Genomic DNA, 21,667 nt, shown 5'->3' on the forward strand with positions numbered 1-21,667 from the left:
AAAAGTAACATGATAAAAAATGGGTAAAGATCTTGGACAGGCACTTCACCAAAAAGGATACCCAAGGCGTCAACAAGCACGTGGATACATACTCAACATCACTGATAGTCAAAGATTACATTAAAGTCAACAATCACACAGGCATCATTACATGCTTAGCAGAATGGCTAACAATGTAAAAAGTGACCATCTCAGGAGATGACAAGGGTGTGAAGCACCTGGAACTCTCATATATTACTGATGGGAGTGAACCTTGACACCATCACTCTGGAAAAGTGTTCAGACATATTAATAAAGATAACTATGCATGTAGCCTCAACCGGCAATCCTACTATTGAGTAGATGTCTACATGAGATGAGTATTTGAGTCTACCAAGGTACATATTCACAAGGATGTACATAACAGCCTTATGTACAACAGCCCCAAACGTGTCCATCCCCTTTAGAATGGATAAATGCATTGTGATATACTCATATAGTGGAATAATCGCTGGTGAAAAATAATGAACTTTGGCTACATGCCATCTCATAGATAAAACTTTGAGTACAAAAGACTACATACTGTATGATTCATTTGGATGGATTATTTTTAAGATTTTATTTATTTATTTGAGGGAGAGACCACAAAGAGGGGAAGGGGCAGAGGGAGAGGGAGAAGCAGGGTCTCCACTGAGCAGGGAGCCCGATGTGGGTTCGATCCCAGGACCCTGGAATCATGATCTGAGCCAAAGGCAGATGCTTAACTGACTGGGCCACCCAGGTGCCCCTAACTTGGATACATTTTTAAGAGCAGGCAAAATTCCTCAATGGGGTTGGACATCAGAAGGGGGAGATGGTAGGCAGAACAATGACCCCCTCAGATGTCCCACCTGAATCCCCAGAGGCTATGACTATGTTATGCCACATGGCAAGAGGGCCTCTGCAGATGGAATGAAAGTTACTGGTCAGTTGACCCCAAGAGAGAGAGAAAGGATCCAGACAGGACTGGTCTAATCACAGAAGCCCTTAGAGATAGAGAAGTTTCTCTGGATGAAAGCACAAGGAGGTTGGACGGATTCAGGGTGTGAGAAAGACCTGAACTTCTGTGAAAAGATCCAGAAGGAAATGTTCCGCCAACACCGTGCATGAGCCTGGAAGCAGACTCTCCCCAGGGTACTTGGCTTTGACCTTGTGAGACCTGAAGCACAGATATCAGTGATGCTCCCTGGATTTCTCACCTTCGCAACCGTTGGGTAATACTCGGTGTTGTTTCAGGCTGCTGAGTTGTGGTCATTGATTATGAATTGAGTACGGCGGCCACAGAAAACCGATGCACTGAGTATGGATTGGGAAGAAGAATAAGGGAAGCCTTCCAGGGCGCCAGAAACATTCCATGTTGTCATCAATTGGTAGTTACATGGGATACACGTAGGGTAAAAATTCATTAAGTTGTGTTTCTAAAAATAGAAAATGAGCCCCACCGCTGTCTAATTTTAGGAGGAAAAAAAAGAAAATGGTGGAGGTGAGTGGGGGATGGGTGACGCAGGTGGTGGGGATGAAGGCACGCGCTTGCCCCGATGAGCACTGGGTATATAGTGCATAGATTGCTGTGTCATTACTGCACACCTGACACTAATATAACACCGTATGTTAACTCCCTGGAATTAAACTTCTAAAAAATAGAAAATGACCAAAAATTCACTATCCTTACTTGTTCCGTTACAGCTCTATTGCATTATGGGCGTAGAGTGCAACCTAGATCATTTCTTTTTTTGTTTTTTAAAGATTTTATTTATTTATTTGACAGAGAGAGATCACAAGTAGGCAGAGAGGCAGGCAGAGAGAGAGGAGGAAGCAGGATCCCCGCTGAGCAGAGAGCTTGATGCGGGCTCGATCCCAGGACCCTGAGACCATGACCCGAGCTGAAGGCAGAGGCTTAACCCACTGAGCCACCCAGGCACCCCTGTTTTTCTAATTTCTTGTGATTTGCTTTGTAGACAAGGACCTGGCCTATTTTTACAAATGTTTCCAAACCCATCTGAAAACCTCCATTCTCTGTTTGTCAGGAACAAGATTATCGGTGCATAGCAAGGTTTTCCATTGCGTCACATAGGAAGAAATCCTTCCCTTCCCTTTTCCTGTGCAGAGGGAGCTCCGGGAGAGGAACGCCTGGCCTCTCTTCAGCTTTTCCCAGAAGAGGAGGGATTTATCAGTTCATTTTTGTGGGAGTGGTTTTATGCACAGCTCAGTCCTTTGCTCAAAACTCTCCTTAGGACCTCCTGCTTGCAGGAGAGCGTGTGTTGGCTTCTGCTCCCACAAGCTACACGTGTCAGGGAGGCAAGCCCACGGCCAAGGCTGGCAGTCGCCCAGCATGCCGGCGCCTCCGAGGGAGAGCTGCCCACTTGTGGCGTGGAATCCTCAAGCCCTCGTGGCTTGCCGAGAAGGCTCCCCTCACTCTCCAACGGCCTCATCAGCCATGAAGGTCATATTCTGACCATCTTTCCATCAGCCTCATTGTTGTGTCTATTTCTGGGTTGCTGGTGTGAGCCGAAAACTCTGAGCAGTATACTAAGAGTATAAGGGGCAAAATGATACCCGGAGATCGTGTTGCTAATGCCTACATTTGGGCCTTTGGCTTTGGTTATGTAGGTCATGTGTGGTTATGAACTTGGCAGCTCACAGAGGCAGGTGGCCTTGTCCTCACGAAAGGCTGCTGTCTCTCTCTCTTTCTCTCTCTCTTTCACAGGAATAGGTCTTGGTTGATGCCAGCCTTTGGCCTTAGTAATTGGTGCAGCTCAGGAGGTAGATCAATTACAGGAAAGAGAAGCTCAGCTTATAGCTCTTCTAGATATTGATAGACGGGCGTGAGAGCCCATTTTTTCTCTACTATTAGGGTAGTTTCTCAGCCAGGCTGTGCACAGCAGTCTCAAATCGATGTCGGCCGTTAAAAATTCATGACGTTAAAAATTCACTGGGCAATGATTTTTTTTTTTAAGATTATATTTATTTGACAGAGAGAAACACAGCGAGAGAGGGAACAGGAGAAGGAGCCCCTGGGCAATGATTTTGAGTAGACATTTTAGGGGTGTCTGGGTGGCTCAGTCGTTAAGCGTCTACCTTCAGCTTAGGTCATGATCCCAGGGTCCTGGGACTGAGCCCGGTGTCAGGTTCCCTGTGGGGAGCCTGCTTGAAATTCCCTCCCCACCTTCTTCTCCCCCTCCCCCCATGCATTCTCTCTCTAAATAAATAACAATATTTAAAAATGGATAGATGTATCGTTTAATCAGGCAGCTCCACTTCTGGGGGTGTACTCAAAAGAACTGAGAGCAGGGACTCCCCGCTGATATTTGTTCTCCCTTGTTCCCAGTAGCATTTTTCTCTCAGCAGCCCAAAGGTGGAAACAACCTGGTGGCCACGGGGGATAGATGGGTAAACAAAGCATGGTGCATCCGTAGGACGGAGAGTTAGCCCGAAGAAGAAGGGGAGCTCTGACCCGAGGTCTGAGGGGGACAGACCCTGAGGACTTTATACAACGTGAAATGAGCCAGCCACAAATGGGCAAATACTGTGTGATTGCACTTAAATAAGGTACCCAGGGTAGGCACACGCAGGGGCACTGGTCATCGGGGGAGGGGCTGCTGAGTTGGTGCTAACTGGGGACAGTTTCGGTTTCAGATGATGAAAAAATTCTGGGCATGGACATTGGTGATGGTTGCACAACATTGGTGGTGGGACTGCACTTTGTGCCGCTGAACCCTCATATAGAAATGGTTTCAATGGGACATTTCCCATTATGTTTATTTTACGGCAATTTTCGAAAAAGAGAAAGAGAATCGCCGTTTATCCAGTTTTAAAAAACCCGTCCGTGTCACGCATGAGTAAGCTGAGTTCATTCAGGGGTCCCAAACTCTGTCCTTCTTTCCTTTCCTTTTCAAAAGATTTTATTTACTTATTTGAGAGAGAGAGAGCACAAGCAGGGTGAAGGGCAGAAGGAGAAGCAGGCTCATGGGGCTCCATCCCAGGACGCTGGGATCATGACCTGAGCAGAAGGCAGACGCTTAACGAACTGAGCCACCCAGGTGCCCCTCTGTCCCTCTTTTCTTAAAATGATTTTGATCTACCTTCAGGACCAAGAGAAGGTACCAGGGAGGGGCCAATCCTGAATTCCTCAGACTTGTCTATGGGTTCCAAGGCACATGACCACGATGAATGTCTTCATCCCAGAAGCATCCCCGTGGTTTTAGAATAACATACTCAAATTATGGCTTCACCTGAGGAAGGGTGGTAGATTTTATAAATAATCATTTTTAAAAGGAATGGAGGCAGAGGAGTTGGCCGAGGAGCTGCTGGTCAAGCTGGAAGCAGGCACCTGCCCACAAAAACCCACAAGGTGGTTGGAGGGGTGTGGGGGGTGCACGGGCTGCTGACCTCCCTGGGAATCCAGCTGGGCAGAAGCCACCTTCAGGGTAAGTCTTGCCGGAAACCTGCCTCTGGGGTGGTGTTGAAGTCATTGGGATGGATCCCCACTGACTTCCACCTGGTGGCTGAGCTCCACGGGGACCAGGAAAGGAGCTCACGCCAGAGCCGGGAAGCGATGCCTGCAGTGCGCCCTCTACCGGCAAAGCTTAACATGCAGCCCGTCAACTAAGGAAACCGTCAGAAGCCCAGCACTCCAGGTGGGTTTGGAGCTGAATCGCGGTCTTGATGACGGGCACAGGGACAAGATGCTAACAGTTGTGAATCTGGGGGGAGGTCTCTGAGAGTTCCTTGTACTATGCTTGAACTTCCCTGCATGTCTGGGATTATTCCTATGTTTAAGCACTTAAAGAACCCGTTTAGCTGAAAACCAAAATAAAATGTTGGGGAGGATGACTTTTTGACTTTAAAAACGGCATTGGACTCCAGAAGAGAAACTGATTTTGGACTTCTTTGATTTTTTTGGACTTTAAAAGATTTTGGTCTCTTTGAACTGTCATCTCGTGAGGACAACACGATTCCATTTCAGACTCTTTGAAGTTCTAATTTGCAAGGAGATCAAATTTTCATATTTTTTCCTAGATATTTGCAATGGAAGGGGGTTTACAAGCAATGTGGGGGTTCTCGTTTCTCTTTACTGTTGGACTATCTTTATGCTAAATCTTGATCTCACTGCACAATCTTTGAAGAGGTATATTCGACAGGGTTTGCTATCTCTTGGCATGGGAAACAGGGAAATTCTGGTTATAGGAAGAACTTGGAGTTAATTAATTAATGTTTTGATCTGACCCATTCCAAAACCTTTTGTCAGCTAGCTTCTTACGGCCCACCAGCAGACCCAGGATGACCCAGGCAGAAGTGGTTGGTAGAGAGGGAACAGACGGGTGAAGCTGAGAGCAAGTATCTTTTACTGGATGGTTGCTTGCCTTCTGCTGACTATGGACTTGACCGAAAAACCCACTGCTTATTTAAAAGATGGTTAGAAGTATGGGGTGCCTGGGTGGCTCAGTCAGTTAAGCATCTGCCTTCAGCTTAGGTCATAATCCCAGGGTCCTGGGATCAAGGGCCTTGTTGGACTCCTTGCTCCGTGGGGAGCCTGCTTCTCCCTCTCCCTCACTTGTGCTCTCTCACACTCTCTTTCTCTCTCACATAAATAACTCTTAAAAAAAAAAAATGGTTAGAAGTAGTGGAAGGATCACTTATTCTCTTAGTCCTATTTCCATGTAGAGGAATTCCATCCAAGTAAAGCTCCTGGCCTCTTTCCACCCTTGAGCAAGTTATATGGTGGACAAGTTGGCCAGAAGGAAATGCCATGAATTTGAGGTCCCCTGGCCTTCCAGGGCACTCAATATCTGTGCTCCTAAGCTTACAAGGTTAGCCCAAGGTTGTCCAGTACTGTGCACTGCAAGGGGTGAGGCCATCTAATTGAGGAGTGAAGTAGAAGCAAGCCAGCTTGAGTATCCAACCCAAAGTCACTTCCTCCAACGACTCTAATCAAGCTGATACTTTTCATCTCCACCTGCCTGACTCTGATCTATTTCTTCATTGGCTCTGGGTCTTCGGATGGAGCCCCACGTTGGGCTCCCTACTCAGCAGGGAGTCTGCTTCTCCCTCTCCCTCTGCCTCTTCCCGCCCCCTGCTAGTACTCTCTCATGCGCTCTCTCAAATGAATAAATAAAATCTTCTAAAAATTTTTCCGTAGGCACATTTAAAAGAACAGGTGGAACTGATTTTAAAAATACATTTAATTTAATGCAATCTGTCCAAACTGTAATGCAGTCTGTCCAAAATGTTATCATTTCAACATGTGACCAATTAAAATTATTAGCTGGATTTTTAAAAATGATTTTATTTATTTATTTGACAGAGAGAGAGAGAGAGAGAGATCACAAGTAGGCAGAGAGGCAGCAGATCGAGAGAGAGGGAAACAGGCTCCCTACTGAGCAGAGAGCCTGATGCGGGGCTCGATCCCAGGACCCTGGGATCATGACCTGAGCTGAAGGCAGAGGCTTTAATCCACCAAGCCACCCAGGCACCCCCGGATTTTTTTTCTAATAGGCTCCACAGCCAGCATGAAGCCCAATACGGGTCTTGAACTCACGATCCAGAAATCATGACCTGTGCTGAGATCAAGAGCTGGACACAACTGACACCCCACTAATTGGATATTTAATGTATTTTGTACACTATGCCTTTGAAATCCAGTGTGTATTTTATACTCAGAGCATATCCTAACTTGGACTTGCTACATTTCAAGTGCTCAATAGCCACATGGCTAGCGGCCGCCATATTGAACAGGACTGGACTACGTGGTCTTGCCTATCAGGGAAAGAAAGCTAGTTTTCCACCGTAATTTTGTCTAGGTGAATTACAGCTGTGAATTAAGGCTATCTCTCCCTTCCTCCCCCTCCCTGCAAACACACATCTTTTTCATTTTCTCAAGAGACCAAGAAAGGGTTCAAATCACTTTCTGATACTCTTTCTGCCAGAGAGCTACTTCTTGGAATATAACATGTGCATCCACTAGAACACGTGGCTATTTGGTTCTCTTTCAGCTTAAAGTTAGATTTTAGACCCAGGGGACTGTGATGTACAGATGACCATATTTCGCATTTCATCACGAATTCAAGGGCCACCTGGAGCTCATGGATGAGGGTGGACCTCAGTGAGCTGGGGTGACAGGGGAAGGCCCCTTGAGGCCACCCCTAACTAGTCTGGGTTTCTGAAACCTAGTCAGAGCCCCTCCCGCATCCCAGGGGACTTGGGGTTTAGCTTACTTAGGGAGACTCCTAATTTCCTTCTAGTGGGGTGGGGGGCAGGGCATGAGCAGGACGGTTGATCTCCTTTTCACTGCTGTCACCGACCTCAGAAGGGGCAGGACACATTCACAGGCCACTTTGGAAGGCCCAGCATTTTGGAAAAGCCTGGAGCTTGTGTCCATGGCGGCATCGAGGGGCACCTGACAGCTGTTGGCTCCGTTCTCATCTAACCGTGCGATCGTGCGCGTTTTCTCTGACAGAGAGGTAACATCTCAGATCCCATCGGCTTCTCAGGACTCCTGGGCCCCCCACAAAGAACCGCGCTCAAGCTGTTAGAGAGAGGACAGGTGGGGAGACCCCTGAGCAGCACGGCTGGCCAGCCGTGGAAAGGACGGGCATTTCTGTCCCGTCTGCCCTCGCTGGGCTCCGCACCTGCACACCTGCGCGGAGCCCCGGGTTTCACTCCGGCCTCACCTCGGGGCCCACGCATCAGAACGCGGGCACCGAAGCAGGCAACCGAGGGTCGCAGGCGGCTCTCCGATCTCCACTCTAACTCACTCTCCGTTTCCTCCCAGACAGTCCAGGGAAGAAACGGAAGCCCCCGCGGAGGGCCGCCCTGTTCTGGGCCCGGGAGGATTATGGAGAGCGCGCCTTTGGCGCTGTGAGGAGGCTCGGGCACGATATTAAACGTGGAGAAACTGTTTCTTCACTTCCTGTGGACGCACAGCGAACACACCTTTTATTATTTTTTTTATTTTTTTTTTTTTTAGATTTTATTTATTTATTTGACAGAGAGAGATCACAGCAGGTAGAGAGGCAGGCAGAGAGAGAGAGGGAAGCAGGCTCCCTGCTGAGCAGAGAGCCCGATGCGGGACTCGATCCCAGGACCCTGAGATCATCATGACCTGAGCCGAAGGCAGCGGCTTAACCCACTGAGCCACCCAGGCGCCCCGCGAACACACCTTTTAGAACCTCTGGAAGGCAGAAGGAGAGGCTTATTGGAGCCCGAGTCGGGAAGGACAGCGGCCCGGGGAAGCCTCTTCACAGGGGAAGAGCGCGCTCCGGAGAATGAACCGTGTCTACAGGGGTTCCGCCTTCCTTACATCTTGTCAAAGCTCTAACCATGACAGATTCGCATGCAGGCAGGAATCCCAGAAAGGAATGCGGGCACGAGGAGCCGTGAAGGGCATCTCAAGGACAAGATGGCTTTCCTGCCCGCGGCCGGTTCGCATAGCAGGTGTATGCGGCAGGGCGCATGCGCGGAGGGCCCTGAATCCGGCTTCCGATGGGAACCGTCTCCACACGGTCATGCTGACTTGGAAATCTAAAGTGGCTTCCCACGTATCTCGGGCCTTCCGAGGGTTTTTCTGTCCTCTTTCTGCGCATGAAGAACTTCTGAGAGGCAGCGAGAACAGCCAAAGCAGGAAGCGCAGTGGCTGGGACGTGGCTGGCGACCGTCTAACCCCCGCGGCGGGAACCGGCGGGCTGTGGCCTGAAGTGGGGACAATGGCTCTCTTTCCCTCCGCTCTTTAGATCTTTCCTGTTTCCCATGATATATTTCACTACTGTATTGGGGGGGTAGGTAGAGACTCCCCCTTTTCCTTCATAGGGTCCTTCTTTATCCTGGGACCCCAATTTAGGGACTTTATTTTTTAAAAAAAGAAGTAATAAGCATGCAACAAGCATTTGGCACACAGTCATTTTACCGCTGTGCATAAAAAAATTTATTTTATTTTATTTATTTGACAGACAGCGATCATAAGTAGGCAGGGAGGCAGGTAGAGAGAGAGGGGGAGGCAGCCTCCCCGGAGAGCCGAGAACCCGACTCAGGGCTCCATCCCAGGACCCAAGGATCATGACCTGAGCTGAAGGCAGAGGCTTTAACCCACCGAACCACTCAGGTGCCCCTGCATAAAATTTTTTTGAAATGATCTAAATGTTCCTGAAAGAGGAGGGCAATCAGTGCAGCCCGGGCTGCTCTTCATCTCCTGCTTCCTTTCTCCATTCGCGGACCCTACAGGGACCCTACAGCGCCTACCGCTCAGGCCAGCCTCTGGCACAGTCAAGGCATGTGACCCAGTCCTGACCAATCAGGCTCCTCTCCTCTTGGGAGCACCCAGCTGGAAGGACGGCATCGGGGTGTAGGAGGGGGTCGGGGAGGGGGTGGGGGAAGGGAGCTGTGGGGGGGGGGCTCTTTTCTGAACCTGATGAGGCGTGTCATCAGGTTGCCATGGAAAGACAAAGACCTGATGACACCATTTTTATCCTCCATCCAGACACACCTGAAACTCGCTCTACCCCTAAGTTGTCTAAGCACAAGAATCAATAACCTCCCTTTTTTGTGTAAGCCAGTTTTAGGTGGCCTTTGGCTACCTAAAATGGAAAGTGATGACTAACACGTGTCTAATTTAAATGATTATATATATAATCAAGAGAATATTTTGTAACATAAAAAAAAATCAGTAAAAACTGAGTGAAATAGAGAATGGTAGGAAAATATTGCCAAGTGGAAACAGCAACATGGAAAGTTCTAGATCTGAGGGCAAATGAGGGAATTGAGAATGAGAGAGAGAAAACTCTGGGTTGGAGGAAAAAATCTAGTATGAATCTTGAGGGAGGGTGCCCAGTGGGCAGTCTCAGGACAAGTATGGAAGGCTTGAACACTTGAACACCCTAAAGCAAGAGAAGCACAGGATCAAAATTCTATACCAGACTGCCAACAATCGTCACCCTTGGTGCATGCGTTATTTCTAATCCTTATGCAGCGCCTGGGTGGCTCAGTCAGTTAGGAGTCTGCCTTCGGCTCAGGTCATGATCCCAGAGTCCCAGGATCGAGCCCCACATTGAGGTCCCTGATCAGCGGGGAGTCTGCTTCTCTTTCTCCCACTCCCCCTGCTCCTGCTCTCTCTCACTCTCTCAAACAAGTAAATAAAATCTTTTTTAAAATTTCAAAAATAACTCTTATGTTTTACTTGCCTGAATTTTATTTTATTATTTTTTAAAGATTTTATTTATTTATTTGATAGCACAAAGATGGGGAGTGGTGGGCACAGGGAGAAGGAGAAGCAGACTCCCCCTTGAGCAAGGAGCCAAATACGAAACTCCATCCCAGGACCCTGGGATCATGACCTTAACTGAAGGCAGACGCTTAATCAACTGAGCCACCCGGTTCCCCCGCCTGAATTTTAAAAACTTGAATTTAATGTCCATGCACTGCTTTCAAAATGGTAGCTAAAACATAAGAAAGAAGTAGGTTGAAGACAGGTGATTTGGGAAGCCTGGCGAGGTCTTCGCAGATTCCGAGGACATCCCAAGTTGGTCTGAACTTGGGGAGGACAGGAGGGCTCCTGGGCCTCTCTCCTTCTGGATGGAATCCGGATGGAAGCGGGTTCCAGTGAGTGCAAACCCCGGTCTCACCCAGCGTTACCTCTGATGGGGAGGAAGGAGCACAGCAGGAGCCGGGGCCACGGAAAGGTGAGCTCGAGGTGTCCCTCACCTCAGGGACCCTCTTGTCCTGTCCTCTGCGTGGGATATAGAGCCCACATGAATCGCTACATGCTTCGTGCAGACCTACTGTGTGCACGTGAGGGAGTGGGGCACAGGAGAAGCAGCGAGCGAAGGGCTGGGGGACAGTGAAGAAGGAATGTGGCGAAGGACAGGCAGGGCAGGCGGACCTCGCCACGCTCACTCCCGGACGGCGCCCTCAGGCCCCCGTGGGACCTCCTGGTGGCTGAGTCTCCAGGCATCGCCTCTGCCAATCCAGCCTGTCCTGTCCCTGTTCCCTTTAATTCTGCTCAGAGGCGCCTGGACTCAGCCCGCCCTAATCCTCTCCTGTCGCCTGGGGTCCCGCTTCCCCACGCCTGTCTGGGGACCGAGCCAGAGACCCCGGGGCTCCGCCTGAAGATGAGATCCTGGGCCTTTCCTCTTGCAGGAGGTTCTGTAAAGAAACAAAAACACCAGTCACTGGAGGGCTTCTGACAGTGGGCGGCTCTGTGTGCTGCCTCTGCCGGCAGGCTTCCTGGCTTGGTATCCTGACTCCGCCACCCCCGGCTGTGAGTCACAGAAGCTCCCGGGCTCCGACAGCTGGGGCTGGCCTAGCGGAATTTCTCCTAGTCCTGGAGGCTCCAGCCAGTTGGGTTTCTGCTGGGCCCTCGCCCCGGCTCTGCAGGCAGACACCTTCTCGCCGTGTTCTCTCATGGACTTTCCCTCTGTGTGGGCTCAGGCAGAGAGAGAGAGAGAGAGCGTTCCCTCCTGTATTCCCCCTTCCTCTTAGTAGGACACCAGTCTCATAGGATCACCCCTTCCTAGGACCTGAGTCAGTCCCAGTTGCAGTCCTAGTTGTAGCCCCATTGGGGCTGACGGCTTCAACCTGTGAAGGTTCGGGCACTCATTTCAGTCTGCGACACTCCCTGTGGCTCAGTGGCCTCTTCTGCACACCTGGGAGGACCCTGTTTCCAGCACACGGATCTCCAGGAGCATTGAGACAGAAAATAGAAGCCATGACCAGGTCTGTCCAAGACAGGTGCCACCGAGAGGTCTCTGATGTCATTTGGACGCCCCCTTCCCGGGCCACCAGGTGTGCCACATCCTCAGGAACATCCAAGAAAACCACACACACACACACACACACACACACACACACACACGCCAGCTTCCTTAACAACCTCTCCTTAAATCTTGGTGCCCATAAGCCCCGGTTAGTTCTCCCTCCCTCCCTCCAGCCCTACCCACGAGGGATGTGGCAGTGTCACCTGCTGCTGGAGGCTCTCGTATTGTTGGGTGAGTTCTGTCAGCTGGTCTTCCAGCCCCCAAGCATAGGCCCTCAGCTCTTCCGCCATCTTGGTTCCTGCTCCTTCCTTCAGTTGCCTCCAGTCGCTCAGGAGGGTGACCACGTCGTGGCAGAGGGAGAAGCCAGTCACAGCACCACACAGCACGCGAGCACTTTTCTTTACCACCACCCCTGTGCCCTTAAAGACCCTTTGCACCTGACTGCTCCTTCGGGCCGAGAGTTGGCCGGTGGTCAGGAGACGCTTGGCGGCAGTGGCCAGGCCCGGGTGGGCTCTGGCCACCTGAAAGGCACGGATGTTCCTCTTGACATCCCTGATGTTACTTCCACAACTGAAGGCCTTCTTTCCGACACTTATGGCACGGAAGGCCTTTCCCTGAGCCTCCGTGACCTCATGGTCATAGGTGGGCACTAGGCTGCTGGCTCGGGTTCGAGCTTCTTGATTCTGGAAGTGTTCCATAACGTCGGTGAAGATGCTGGTGAGGCTGGCTGCTGTCCCCAGAGCTTTACCAGCGGCAGAGAGCACGAGACTTCCTCCTATTGTTGTTGGCGCGAGGACCAGACCCAGGATGCTCATGGTGTCTGAGACCACAGTGATGGAGGTGGCCACCATGTTGGTCTTGGTGACTCTTTTGTGGGCTGTGTCGATGTTGTCTGCAAGGGCATAGAGCTCTCTAATTTCCTCTTCTAGCTCCTCTTTGAGGATGGGAAACTCCTCCAAAAATATTATTTCTTCAGCCGACAGGTCTCTATCTTGTTGCTGCAGAAGAATGTCCTCCTGGTCCCTGCGGGTGAGCAAAATAAAGGTTTTGCTTAAGTCTCTCAGCTGGGAAAGTCACATTCTCAGTCAGGCCCATCGCGGTTTCTGGACGTTCTTCCAGTCTTGAATCCTTCCTACCTCTCCCCGATACCCCTGTCACCTCTCACCCGACCATGGGGGAGCATTGTTGGGAGCCGTAGCTTCTACGAAGAGAAGAAACACATAAAAGGGGTTTCTGGAGGGACAAATGGGAGAAACAGAGCCTTGCCTAAGAGATGGAGAAGGTAGATTAGACCCCGAGGGGCGCGTGCAGCTTTGTTCAAAGAGACGGACACCCAGGAGGGGCAGTGAGGGAATGCTGAGAACGGAGGCCAGGTGAAGAAGCTGGGACTAATGGGGGGACTGGTGTGGGAAAGGCAGGAGAAAGAGGAGGCCAGGGGGAGGTGAGGCAGGGGAAGGAGAGGCCACATCGTACAACGCAGCCTACACCGCCATGACCTCGAGTTCGGCTTCTGTGCTGGCCTTTGCCTCCTTCTGGGGTTGAACACCGAGAGGGTTGAGGTCAATTATCACTAATATTCCGAAGGTTCTCCTCGGCACTTGGCCAGCTTTATTGGATGACTCAAGCAGATAGGATGGGTCCTTCATGGAAGATGTCAGGGACAAAGGGCCTCTCTTCCCCGGGGTCTCACAGCACAAAGTATTAAGGGATGTTCGTCACCCCAGTGGAGTGTGGCCTTTGTGGGACAGCAGTGTCAGGAATGAGCAAGTCTATTCCTTTGGGCACTTTCCTCATGCCGAGGACCATTGGTGCATCTCCAGGGCGAGAGCTTAGGAGGCCTGGCGACGGCATTCACCGGCCTAGAGGAGAGAATCAGAACCGGAAGGAACCCCAGGGTCCAAGCTACTGCCTTTACTTGTCATCAGAGGGAACAGAAGCCCAGAGAGGAAAGGTGACTCACCCAAAGGGACGCGCAAGGTGGAGATGGAGCTTGGAGCCCATCACCCCCCTGGGTTGCTTCTCTCTCCTCTGTCAGCCCATGTCAGGAGTTCCCCACCCGAGGCTATATGCATATACCTTTCAATCTCTCTGTCTCTTACACACACACACACACACACACACACACACACACACATAATCTCTCAATGGAAAAGGTGAAAAACCAAATATCCTTCCAAGGAAACCCCTTAGCCATAGTAACGAGCTTACCCAGGCCCCGTGATCAGTTATCACCTGCTGTAAATCAGTTCACAGCGCAGAAGGCTGCCGGGGACTCGCAGGGCGACGGGGGAGGGATGAAGGCCAGGAGAGGGGACACTGCTGGACACTCCTACCCTTTGCGGATGCCACAGTCCGCCCATCCCTGCCCTTGTGTCTCCTCAGGGTGAGTGGGGACAGGGAGACAAAAGGCAAGAAGGTGCAGGAACAGACAGCCCCACTTTGTGTCCCCAGGCAAGTTTTGTCTTTAGCGTAGTTGAGCGAGAACAGGTGCTGCTGGGCTTCTTGTGCTTTTGAATGAGCCCAAACGTGTCCGATGTGGACTTCCCGCCACCGCGCTTCCTCACGGGGCCCCAGGGCTGGCTGACAGGTGCAGCGTGGCCGTCCCCCTCCAGAAGGCACCGCCTCGCAGACGGCTTCCCCGGCTCACTCAGCGGACTCCGGTTGACTGCCCACATTGTACTCGAACCTGGGGGAAGGGGGTGTTGTCTGCGGAGTGGCCCCCGGGGCCAGACTCCTTCCATGCGGTAACACCAACGGGCTCTTTCGGTAACGGCTGCACCCACGCGGGCCCCACCCCAGAAGCGGGGCAGTTTCTGCCCTTCCAGGCCTACTGCCCGATGTCGGGCACCTGAAGGATCTGGCCTTCTCTTCAAAATATGCAGCTTGGACCGTGGAGTATTCGTTCCCCTGTGGATATCAGGAGGATGCCTGGAGCGTTTCCGCCGGAGCCGCCCTCCGCAGGGACAAAGCCCTCCCCGTTACCTCGGGCTTTCCATTCCTGCCTCGTCGTCCAGGGGCTCCTGCCACCCCAAAGTTGAGCTGTTTTGGTCCATAGGAGGATTAGAGGCGTGCTCGGGGGTCACATGACGTTCTGCTTGCGCACCTAGAAAACAAGGTTACTGCAGGTGCCAGGAAACCTTGTGAATTTCAAGATTTGCCGCAGGATTTTAGGTTACGTAAAATCAAAATAGTAATGAAATACTGGCAACGTACTAAATATTTGCAAACTACCGCCCGCAGTTACTTTAGTGCAGTAAACACAGAAAGTCAAATCCTCAGCTCAAGAAACTGTCACGAAGCCATATACCCGAGGAATCACGGCCCTGATCAAGATGGAGGAAAGCAACTTTCTTTGACTCACTCGCAGCCCCACTCACCCCACCCCGGGGGATAACCAGTCTTCCATAACCACTGATCAGTTCGCTTGTTCTTAAGCTTCATATAAATGGAGTAATTTGTTTGTTTGGCCTCTGTCACTCAACTTAATGTGTGTGAAATTCGCTCCTGTTGCGGGTATCACTGGTTTTAAAAATGATTGCTATCGAGCATTTCATTCTATAAATACACTGCAGGGTGCCTGGGTGGCCCAGCCACTTAAGCATCAGACTCTTGATTTCAGCTCAGGTCATGATCTCAGGGGGGTGAGATCGAGCCCTACGTCGGGCTCCAAGCTCAGTGGGGAGTCTGCTTGCCCTTCGCCCTTGGCTCTTCTCTCTTTCTCTCAAATAAGCAAATACACTACAATTTGTTGATCTGTTCTTCCGTCGATTAACATGTTTGGGTTGTTTCTGGTCATTGACTATTATGAATGAATTGATTATATTGATTAAAAATCATTTCACAGAACAAGGCAACAACTTACGAGGTCCCTTTGTATAAATTACATTCCAACAGACATTTTAATATTCTATGAATAGTATGAGGACTGCAAAAAAATCCTGCCAGCGCATACAGGTGGGGTCTGAAATCCATCTGCTTGCCAAGTGTTGAGACCTGGGGGCCAGGGATGGGGGGGTGTTATGTCTTATCTAGAGAAATGAGCACTTCGATGGGGTGCGTGCTTGCTTGCACAGAGTTGCTATCCATTTTTTAAACGATTTTATTTATTTATTTGAGTTGGAGAGGGAGAAGCAGACTTCCCACTGAGTAGAGAGCCCGATGCAGGACTCGAACCCAGGGCCCTGGGATCATGACCTGAGCCAAAGGCAGACACTCAACCAACTAAGCCACCCAGGTGCCCAGTTGTAAAGAAAGTAACCTCAGAGCTATATCCACTTGCAGGCTGGGTGGGCTTTTTCTACTAAGCTCCAGGGCACTGAATGGGCTAGCAGTGGCTTTGATCTAACTTAGATGATTGGAAAAGAGACTCCAGATTTGCAAGACAGGAAGCAAGGAGATCAGTTAGAAGCTGTAGTGGTGGTTAGAGCAAGAGAGGAAAGCTGCTTGGACGAGACTGGCAGAGTAATGAGAGAGTCTGTGTTTGCAGGAAGCCCAGGATTCCTCAGGGTATGTGGGACGTGGGAGAGCAGAGGCCAGGATGACTCCAGGCTGAGTCAAATTTGGGGCATCAAAGACTGTTACAGGGAAGATTTTATTTCCTGAGATGGGAAGGGTCGAGGTTTTCTGGGCAGGAAACAGACTTCAGTTTGGGGTGGGTTAAGTTGGACGTGCCCATTAGACATCCAAGCGGTGCCGGATAGAGGATCCCTGTTCTGGCTGGGAGATTCAATCTGGGAGCCATCTGTACAGAAAGTACTTAAAGCCATGAAATTGCATAAGAGCCCTAGGAAGAAAGTACTGGTAAAGGTCAAGTGTGGTCCATGACTGAGGTCCGGAGTACCCCGACAGGTAAGCCCAGGAAGAAGACAAGAAAGCAGCAAGAAGTGGAGAAGGAACAGTGGGCGATGTACAAGGAGAACAAAGAATTTGATATTTTGGAAGCCACATCTGGTGTATCTTTGTATTTTTAAATGTTCTAGGAGGCATTCTCCTTCCCATCTTTCTCTTACAAAGACATCCGTGGATTCTGCTTTATCTTCTAATGAAAATGGCTGGGATGGAGGAAAGCTTACCTGGGCGGATTTCAGGGGTCTCTGTTACTGTGAAGCAAAGAAGGGCATCTCTGCTCTTTTCCGTATCCGAAGAACAGGGAGCCTGGCTGGGAAGAGACATTGTTTTAACCTTCCAGAGGAGGAAACCGACCTATCATGAATATAGAGACAGTGTGGTAAAGGGGATTTGAAGCCCCCCTCTGCCACTTACCAATTCTGAAATTTCAAGAAAATTAACTCACTGCTCTGTTTCTTTTTCCTTCTCTGTGAACTAGGAAAATGCCAACCCCAAATAAATAAATAAATAAATAAACGTTGAGGAAAATACTAACCCCAATAAATAAATGCAGGAGGTCCTACACTTTCTGCAATTATAAACAGGATAAATATCCTCTATTGAAAGGAAAAGAGCCTGATATCCATTTAGAAAGCAAAACCAACCACATACATGGCTTACAGGAAATAGATCTGAAGCACAGTGACCCAGAAAAGTTAAAACTAGAATAGACAAAGTCAGAGCAGCCCAGGAAGGTAGCCGTGTCTATGAAGGGTAGGTTAAGGGCTCTATGTGGTGGGATTGTTGGTATCTTAATTCTCGCGTTAACCTCACAAATCTATACATGGGAGGAAATTGCCTAGAACTAAACACACACACATGCTCACACATACACACACACACACACACACACACACTCCAGTGGGAGTCAAGCTGGTGGACTCTGAATGAGTTGGTGGTTTGTATCAATGTCAATTTCCCAGTTGTGATACCCTAGGACAATGTTGCAAAACCTGACACCAGGGAATCCAAGTAACGGGGTGACATAGGTTCTCCCTGTATTATTTCTTACAACTGCATGTGAATCTACCATTATCTCGAAATGAAAATGTAAAAATACCATAGCATCCACCTATTGGAATGGCTAAAATCCAGAACATCACAACCCCAGATGCTGGTGAGGATAGATATGGAGTGGCAGGAACCCTCACGGATTGCTGGCGGGAATGCAAAGACACTTTGAAAGACAGTTGCGAATTTCTTAGGAAACTAAACATACCCTGACCATGCTCCAGCAATCACATTCCTTGGTATTTACCCAAAGGACTTGAAAACTTGTGTCCACACAAAAATCTGCTCACAGGTATTTATAGCAACTATATTCGTAATTGCCAAAAGTTGGAGAGCACCAAGATTTCTTTGAGTAGTGAGTAAGCAGACAGTGGTCCAGCCAGATTGAGGAGTATTACCCAGCACTGTAAGAAAGGAGCTATCAAGCCGTGGAAAGACCTGGGGGAACCTTAAATGCATATGACTAAGTGAAAGTAGGCAGCCTGAAAAAGCTACATTCTGTGTGATTCCACCAATGGGGCATTCTGGAAAGGCATAATTCTGGGGACAATAAAAAGAGCCGTGGTTGCCTGGAGCTGGGGGAAGGGAGTGGTTACGGAGGATTTTTAGGTCAGGAGACTACTCTTCCAGATTCTGTAATGGTGGATGGACCACGTCATTATACATTCGCCCACACCCATAAAGTATACAGCACCGAGAGAGAAACCCAGTGAAACTATGGACTCTGGGATATAATGGTGTGTCAGTGTAAGCTCACCAGCTCTGACATGTGTCCTACTCTGGTCTAGGATGTTGATGGGGGAAGCTGTGCATAGTGGGGGAAAAAGAGCGAGGGGGTGTATGGGAAATTTGTACTTTCCCCTCACTTTTGCTGTAGATCTAAAACTATTCTAAAATATGAAGTCTAGGGGTACCTGGGTGGCTCAGTTGGTTAAGTGACTGCCTTCTGCTCAGGTCATGATCCTGGAGTCCGGAAATCGAATCCCGAATAGGGCTCCCTGCTCAGCAGGGAGTCTGCTTCTCCCTCTGACCCTCCACCTTCTCATGCTCTCTCTCTCTCTCATTCTTGCCCTCCCTCAAATAAATAAATAAAATCTTTAAAAAATAAATAAAATATGAAGTCTATTAAAAAAAAAAGAAAGAAAGAAAAGAAAAGAAACAGCCAAACACGCAGATACAGCAGGGAAGCATTCTCCCTCCCCCAAGTCTACCCCTTCCCCCTAATAAACCTCCAGTCCCGGGAACCCTGCTGGTTGTCTTTGCACTTTGGAAACAAGTCACTCAGCCTCTTTCTTTCGCCAAGGATGACCCTCACGGGAAACACAGGTCGCCGACTGTGGGACCGACCCTCTGGTCTAGCTCTGGTTCTGGGGGGGGGGGGGTCCCCAGCTGGCAGAGGGGAGGTGTATTCTGGTCTGTCCTATTACTTTCGTAATTTTGTTTCCGTTTAAACTTCAAACAGCCCAGGAGCAGCGAGTCCTACTCTGATTTACGATCAAAAAAAGTTGAGCTTCAGGCCTTTCCCGAGGCAGGACCGGGACGTGGTTTCCCGTGGCCCTGGTCCCAGATCTTTGTCCCCAGCCAAGTGCCTCTAGCCTCCCTCCTCCGCCGCCAGGCTGTCTCGCTGAGGCCTCGGGGGGCCCAGGGGGAGAAGGAGCCCCACCCCACGCTCTGTCCTCACCTCTCCAGGGCCTCTGGTCTGGTGGGGTGCTGCGGGGGGACTGATGTGCAGCGCAGAGTCTCCAGCAGGTTCTGCTGGTTTTCCAGCAGGCTCCGCCGCCACCTCGGGGGGGGAAAGCCCGAGGCTCTACTTGGCTTCTTCTCAGTCAGCTGAGAACTGGGATGTGCGCTTTGAGAGCACAGAAATGACACAAACTGAAACAACACTTCCTGCAAGAGCAGGGCTTACCGAGAAATGGTTTTCACTTTTGTTTTCCTTGTGTGCCTCCTTTTCTTCTAGCCCCTGTAGTGAAGGAAAGCCGTGGAACCGTAGGCAGAGGCCCCAGCCCCCGTTGCTCGGTCCTCACCGTGTGCCAGGCGCAAAGACAGTGGGCCAGGAAGGCGAGGACTCGGTCCCCGGCGACCTGTTCCTCACCGGCCCTTGGCCTCGACTCTGCAGCTGTGAAATGGGTATCAAAACAGCTCTTGCGGCCCCGAGCTGCGGGAAGGAGCCCCAGGGCGTCACCAGTGGCCCGTTGTGGGTGCTGCTTTGAGATGTCTCACAGAAATGCCGAAGTCGCGGAAGACAAACTGACCCTGACCCCCCAAGGGGTGGTAAAGACACGGTTTTTGAGTCTCCCGCTTCATTTGCATATTTGTGGCTTCCTGGAGAGATAGTAGCATGTGACCTATCAGGGCGGCGAGGGGGTTGAGAAGCTTTTCCGAAACCTTCCCATGAATCCAAACCATGGGCAACTCTGAAACACAACGGGCCCCAAAGGTTTGAGATACAGGACTGTGGTCGTGACTCTCCTGCATTTCTTCTAGCCCCTGTAGTGGATGTCAAGGCTCCCCTGTGGCCACAAGCCTAGGTGGAACCGTTAGGCTGTATCTGTGGGAATGACCTGCCGCACCGTCGTGTGCCGAGATCTGTGTCTCTGCGTGTGTTGCTGTGGGGGGGTCATTTCCTCAGGTCCTGGGTGTGCCAGGCAGAGGCAAACTGGGGGCTGTTGGTGGCAGACCGGGTGGCCCAGCCAGCCATCCCCAGCTCTGCAGGGACCCTCCGGGCAGGGAGGAGGAATGAGAGGCCCTGGCCCTGGAATCCTGGCCTCCTGCACTCTTGACAGAGGCTCTCCCTGGCAATGGACCCAGATGCCGAGGCTTCCCCAGCGACCAGGGGTCCTCCTCGGGGACCAGGCTGGCCACTAGACCAGGGTGGTGTTTACCACAGCAGGGCTGGTGATGCAAGACCCCCAGGAGGCCTGGGGAGAGCAAAATAATGTTACGTGCAGGACATGCCGCTTCTGGGGTGACACAGAAAACATGTGGTTTGTCACCCAGCCAAGTGACTTCATTTTGTAAACCTCACCTCCCCTTCTTCAGGGGCCCTGACCCTGCTGACTACAAACTCACCCAGGCTCCCTCTGTCTCTTGTGATTTCAAAGACACTGTTTTAGGCAAAGTTGGCTATTCAGCGGGTGAATGTTCAGACAAATTCGGACCTGAACTGCCCACCAGGGCTTCCTGTGTCCCACCGCCCCACGGAGTGGCAGCTGCCTGGGTCTGGGAAAGCTCATCTAGCTGGCTGCTGGCTTGGTGGTGGCCCCTGGGCTCTGGTTTCAGCCACATCCGCCTCCCGCCCACGCACCCAGGGAGCAAGTGAGGGGCCCACGCCCTGGGCCCACATCTGAGTTGTTCAGGCCCTTGGGGACCTGTGGGGGAGGGCGGGGGGTGCAGAGAATGAGCCGGGGAGGCCCGAGGTTCAGGGGAGGAGGTGGTCAAGCCCTTTTCTTGACCCAAACATACACCACAGGGCCTTCTCTGGCTCCGGCTTCTGCCCTAGGCTTCTCTGCTCCCAGCTGCCTCCTTCCTTCCCCCACACAGACTTTTCTTTCCACTTCTGCCAGAATGTGACCATCCTAGGGAGGAGCTGCACCTGCGACACGAACCCTTGCCTTGATGCTCCTGTGTCCCTCCTTCCGCCTGTTGCTCTCCCGGTCCTACACCCTCTTTCTGTAGGGACTTCTCTAAGGCCAGGTCTGCACCCCCTGACCCCAACATCCTGATGATTTCTTGTTCTTTGTTATACCTTGAGAGATCGGCAGCCAAGGGGGCTGGGGAGGGAGACATCACACAGTTCAAGGGAACTATACATGCTCTCGTCAAAGGCTTGAAGAGTTTCTGTTACCAAACACACCAGCCAGCGCCTCCCTTTTGGGACCTGAATGAGGATGGTAGGAAAGCCAGCCAGTTAGTCAATCTGATGTTCGGAATCAGGCCCTGTAGGTTGCCGTGCCCTCTGGGGACCTGGCTCCAGTCCCTGGTGCTGGAGAATTAGGGAGCTGACA

At 50.8% G+C, this 21,667-nt stretch overlaps 1 protein-coding gene across 3 annotated transcripts; it reads right to left on the reverse strand.

The window, feature by feature from the left end:
- Window positions 1-10,309: 10,309 nt before the first annotated feature.
- APOL6 (apolipoprotein L6) lies at window positions 10,310-19,855 on the reverse strand. 3 transcript variants are annotated; one of them, XM_004743113.3, is made up of 5 exons: window positions 19,570-19,855; window positions 16,835-16,920; window positions 14,745-14,865; window positions 11,966-12,785; window positions 10,310-11,151 (listed from the first exon to the last, which is right to left on the reverse strand). In XM_004743113.3, exons 3-5 carry the CDS (start codon window positions 14,813-14,815, stop codon window positions 11,035-11,037), a joined length of 1,008 nt encoding a protein of 335 aa, XP_004743170.2. In that variant the 5' UTR covers window positions 14,816-14,865; window positions 16,835-16,920; window positions 19,570-19,855; the 3' UTR covers window positions 10,310-11,034. The 3 variants fall into 3 exon arrangements, with proteins under 3 accessions (XP_004743170.2, XP_004743168.2, XP_004743169.2); XM_004743111.3 differs by lacking the exon at window positions 19,570-19,855 and adding an exon at window positions 19,342-19,563; XM_004743112.3 differs by lacking the exon at window positions 19,570-19,855 and adding an exon at window positions 19,342-19,562 and having other exon boundaries at window positions 16,835-16,916.
- Window positions 19,856-21,667: the final 1,812 nt, after the last annotated feature.

Source organism: Mustela putorius, unplaced genomic scaffold (assembly GCF_011764305.1).
Source record: "Mustela putorius furo isolate JIRA1106 unplaced genomic scaffold, ASM1176430v1.1 tig00000738_pilon_pilon_pilon, whole genome shotgun sequence".
Classification (NCBI taxonomy): Eukaryota; Metazoa; Chordata; class Mammalia; order Carnivora; family Mustelidae; genus Mustela; species Mustela putorius.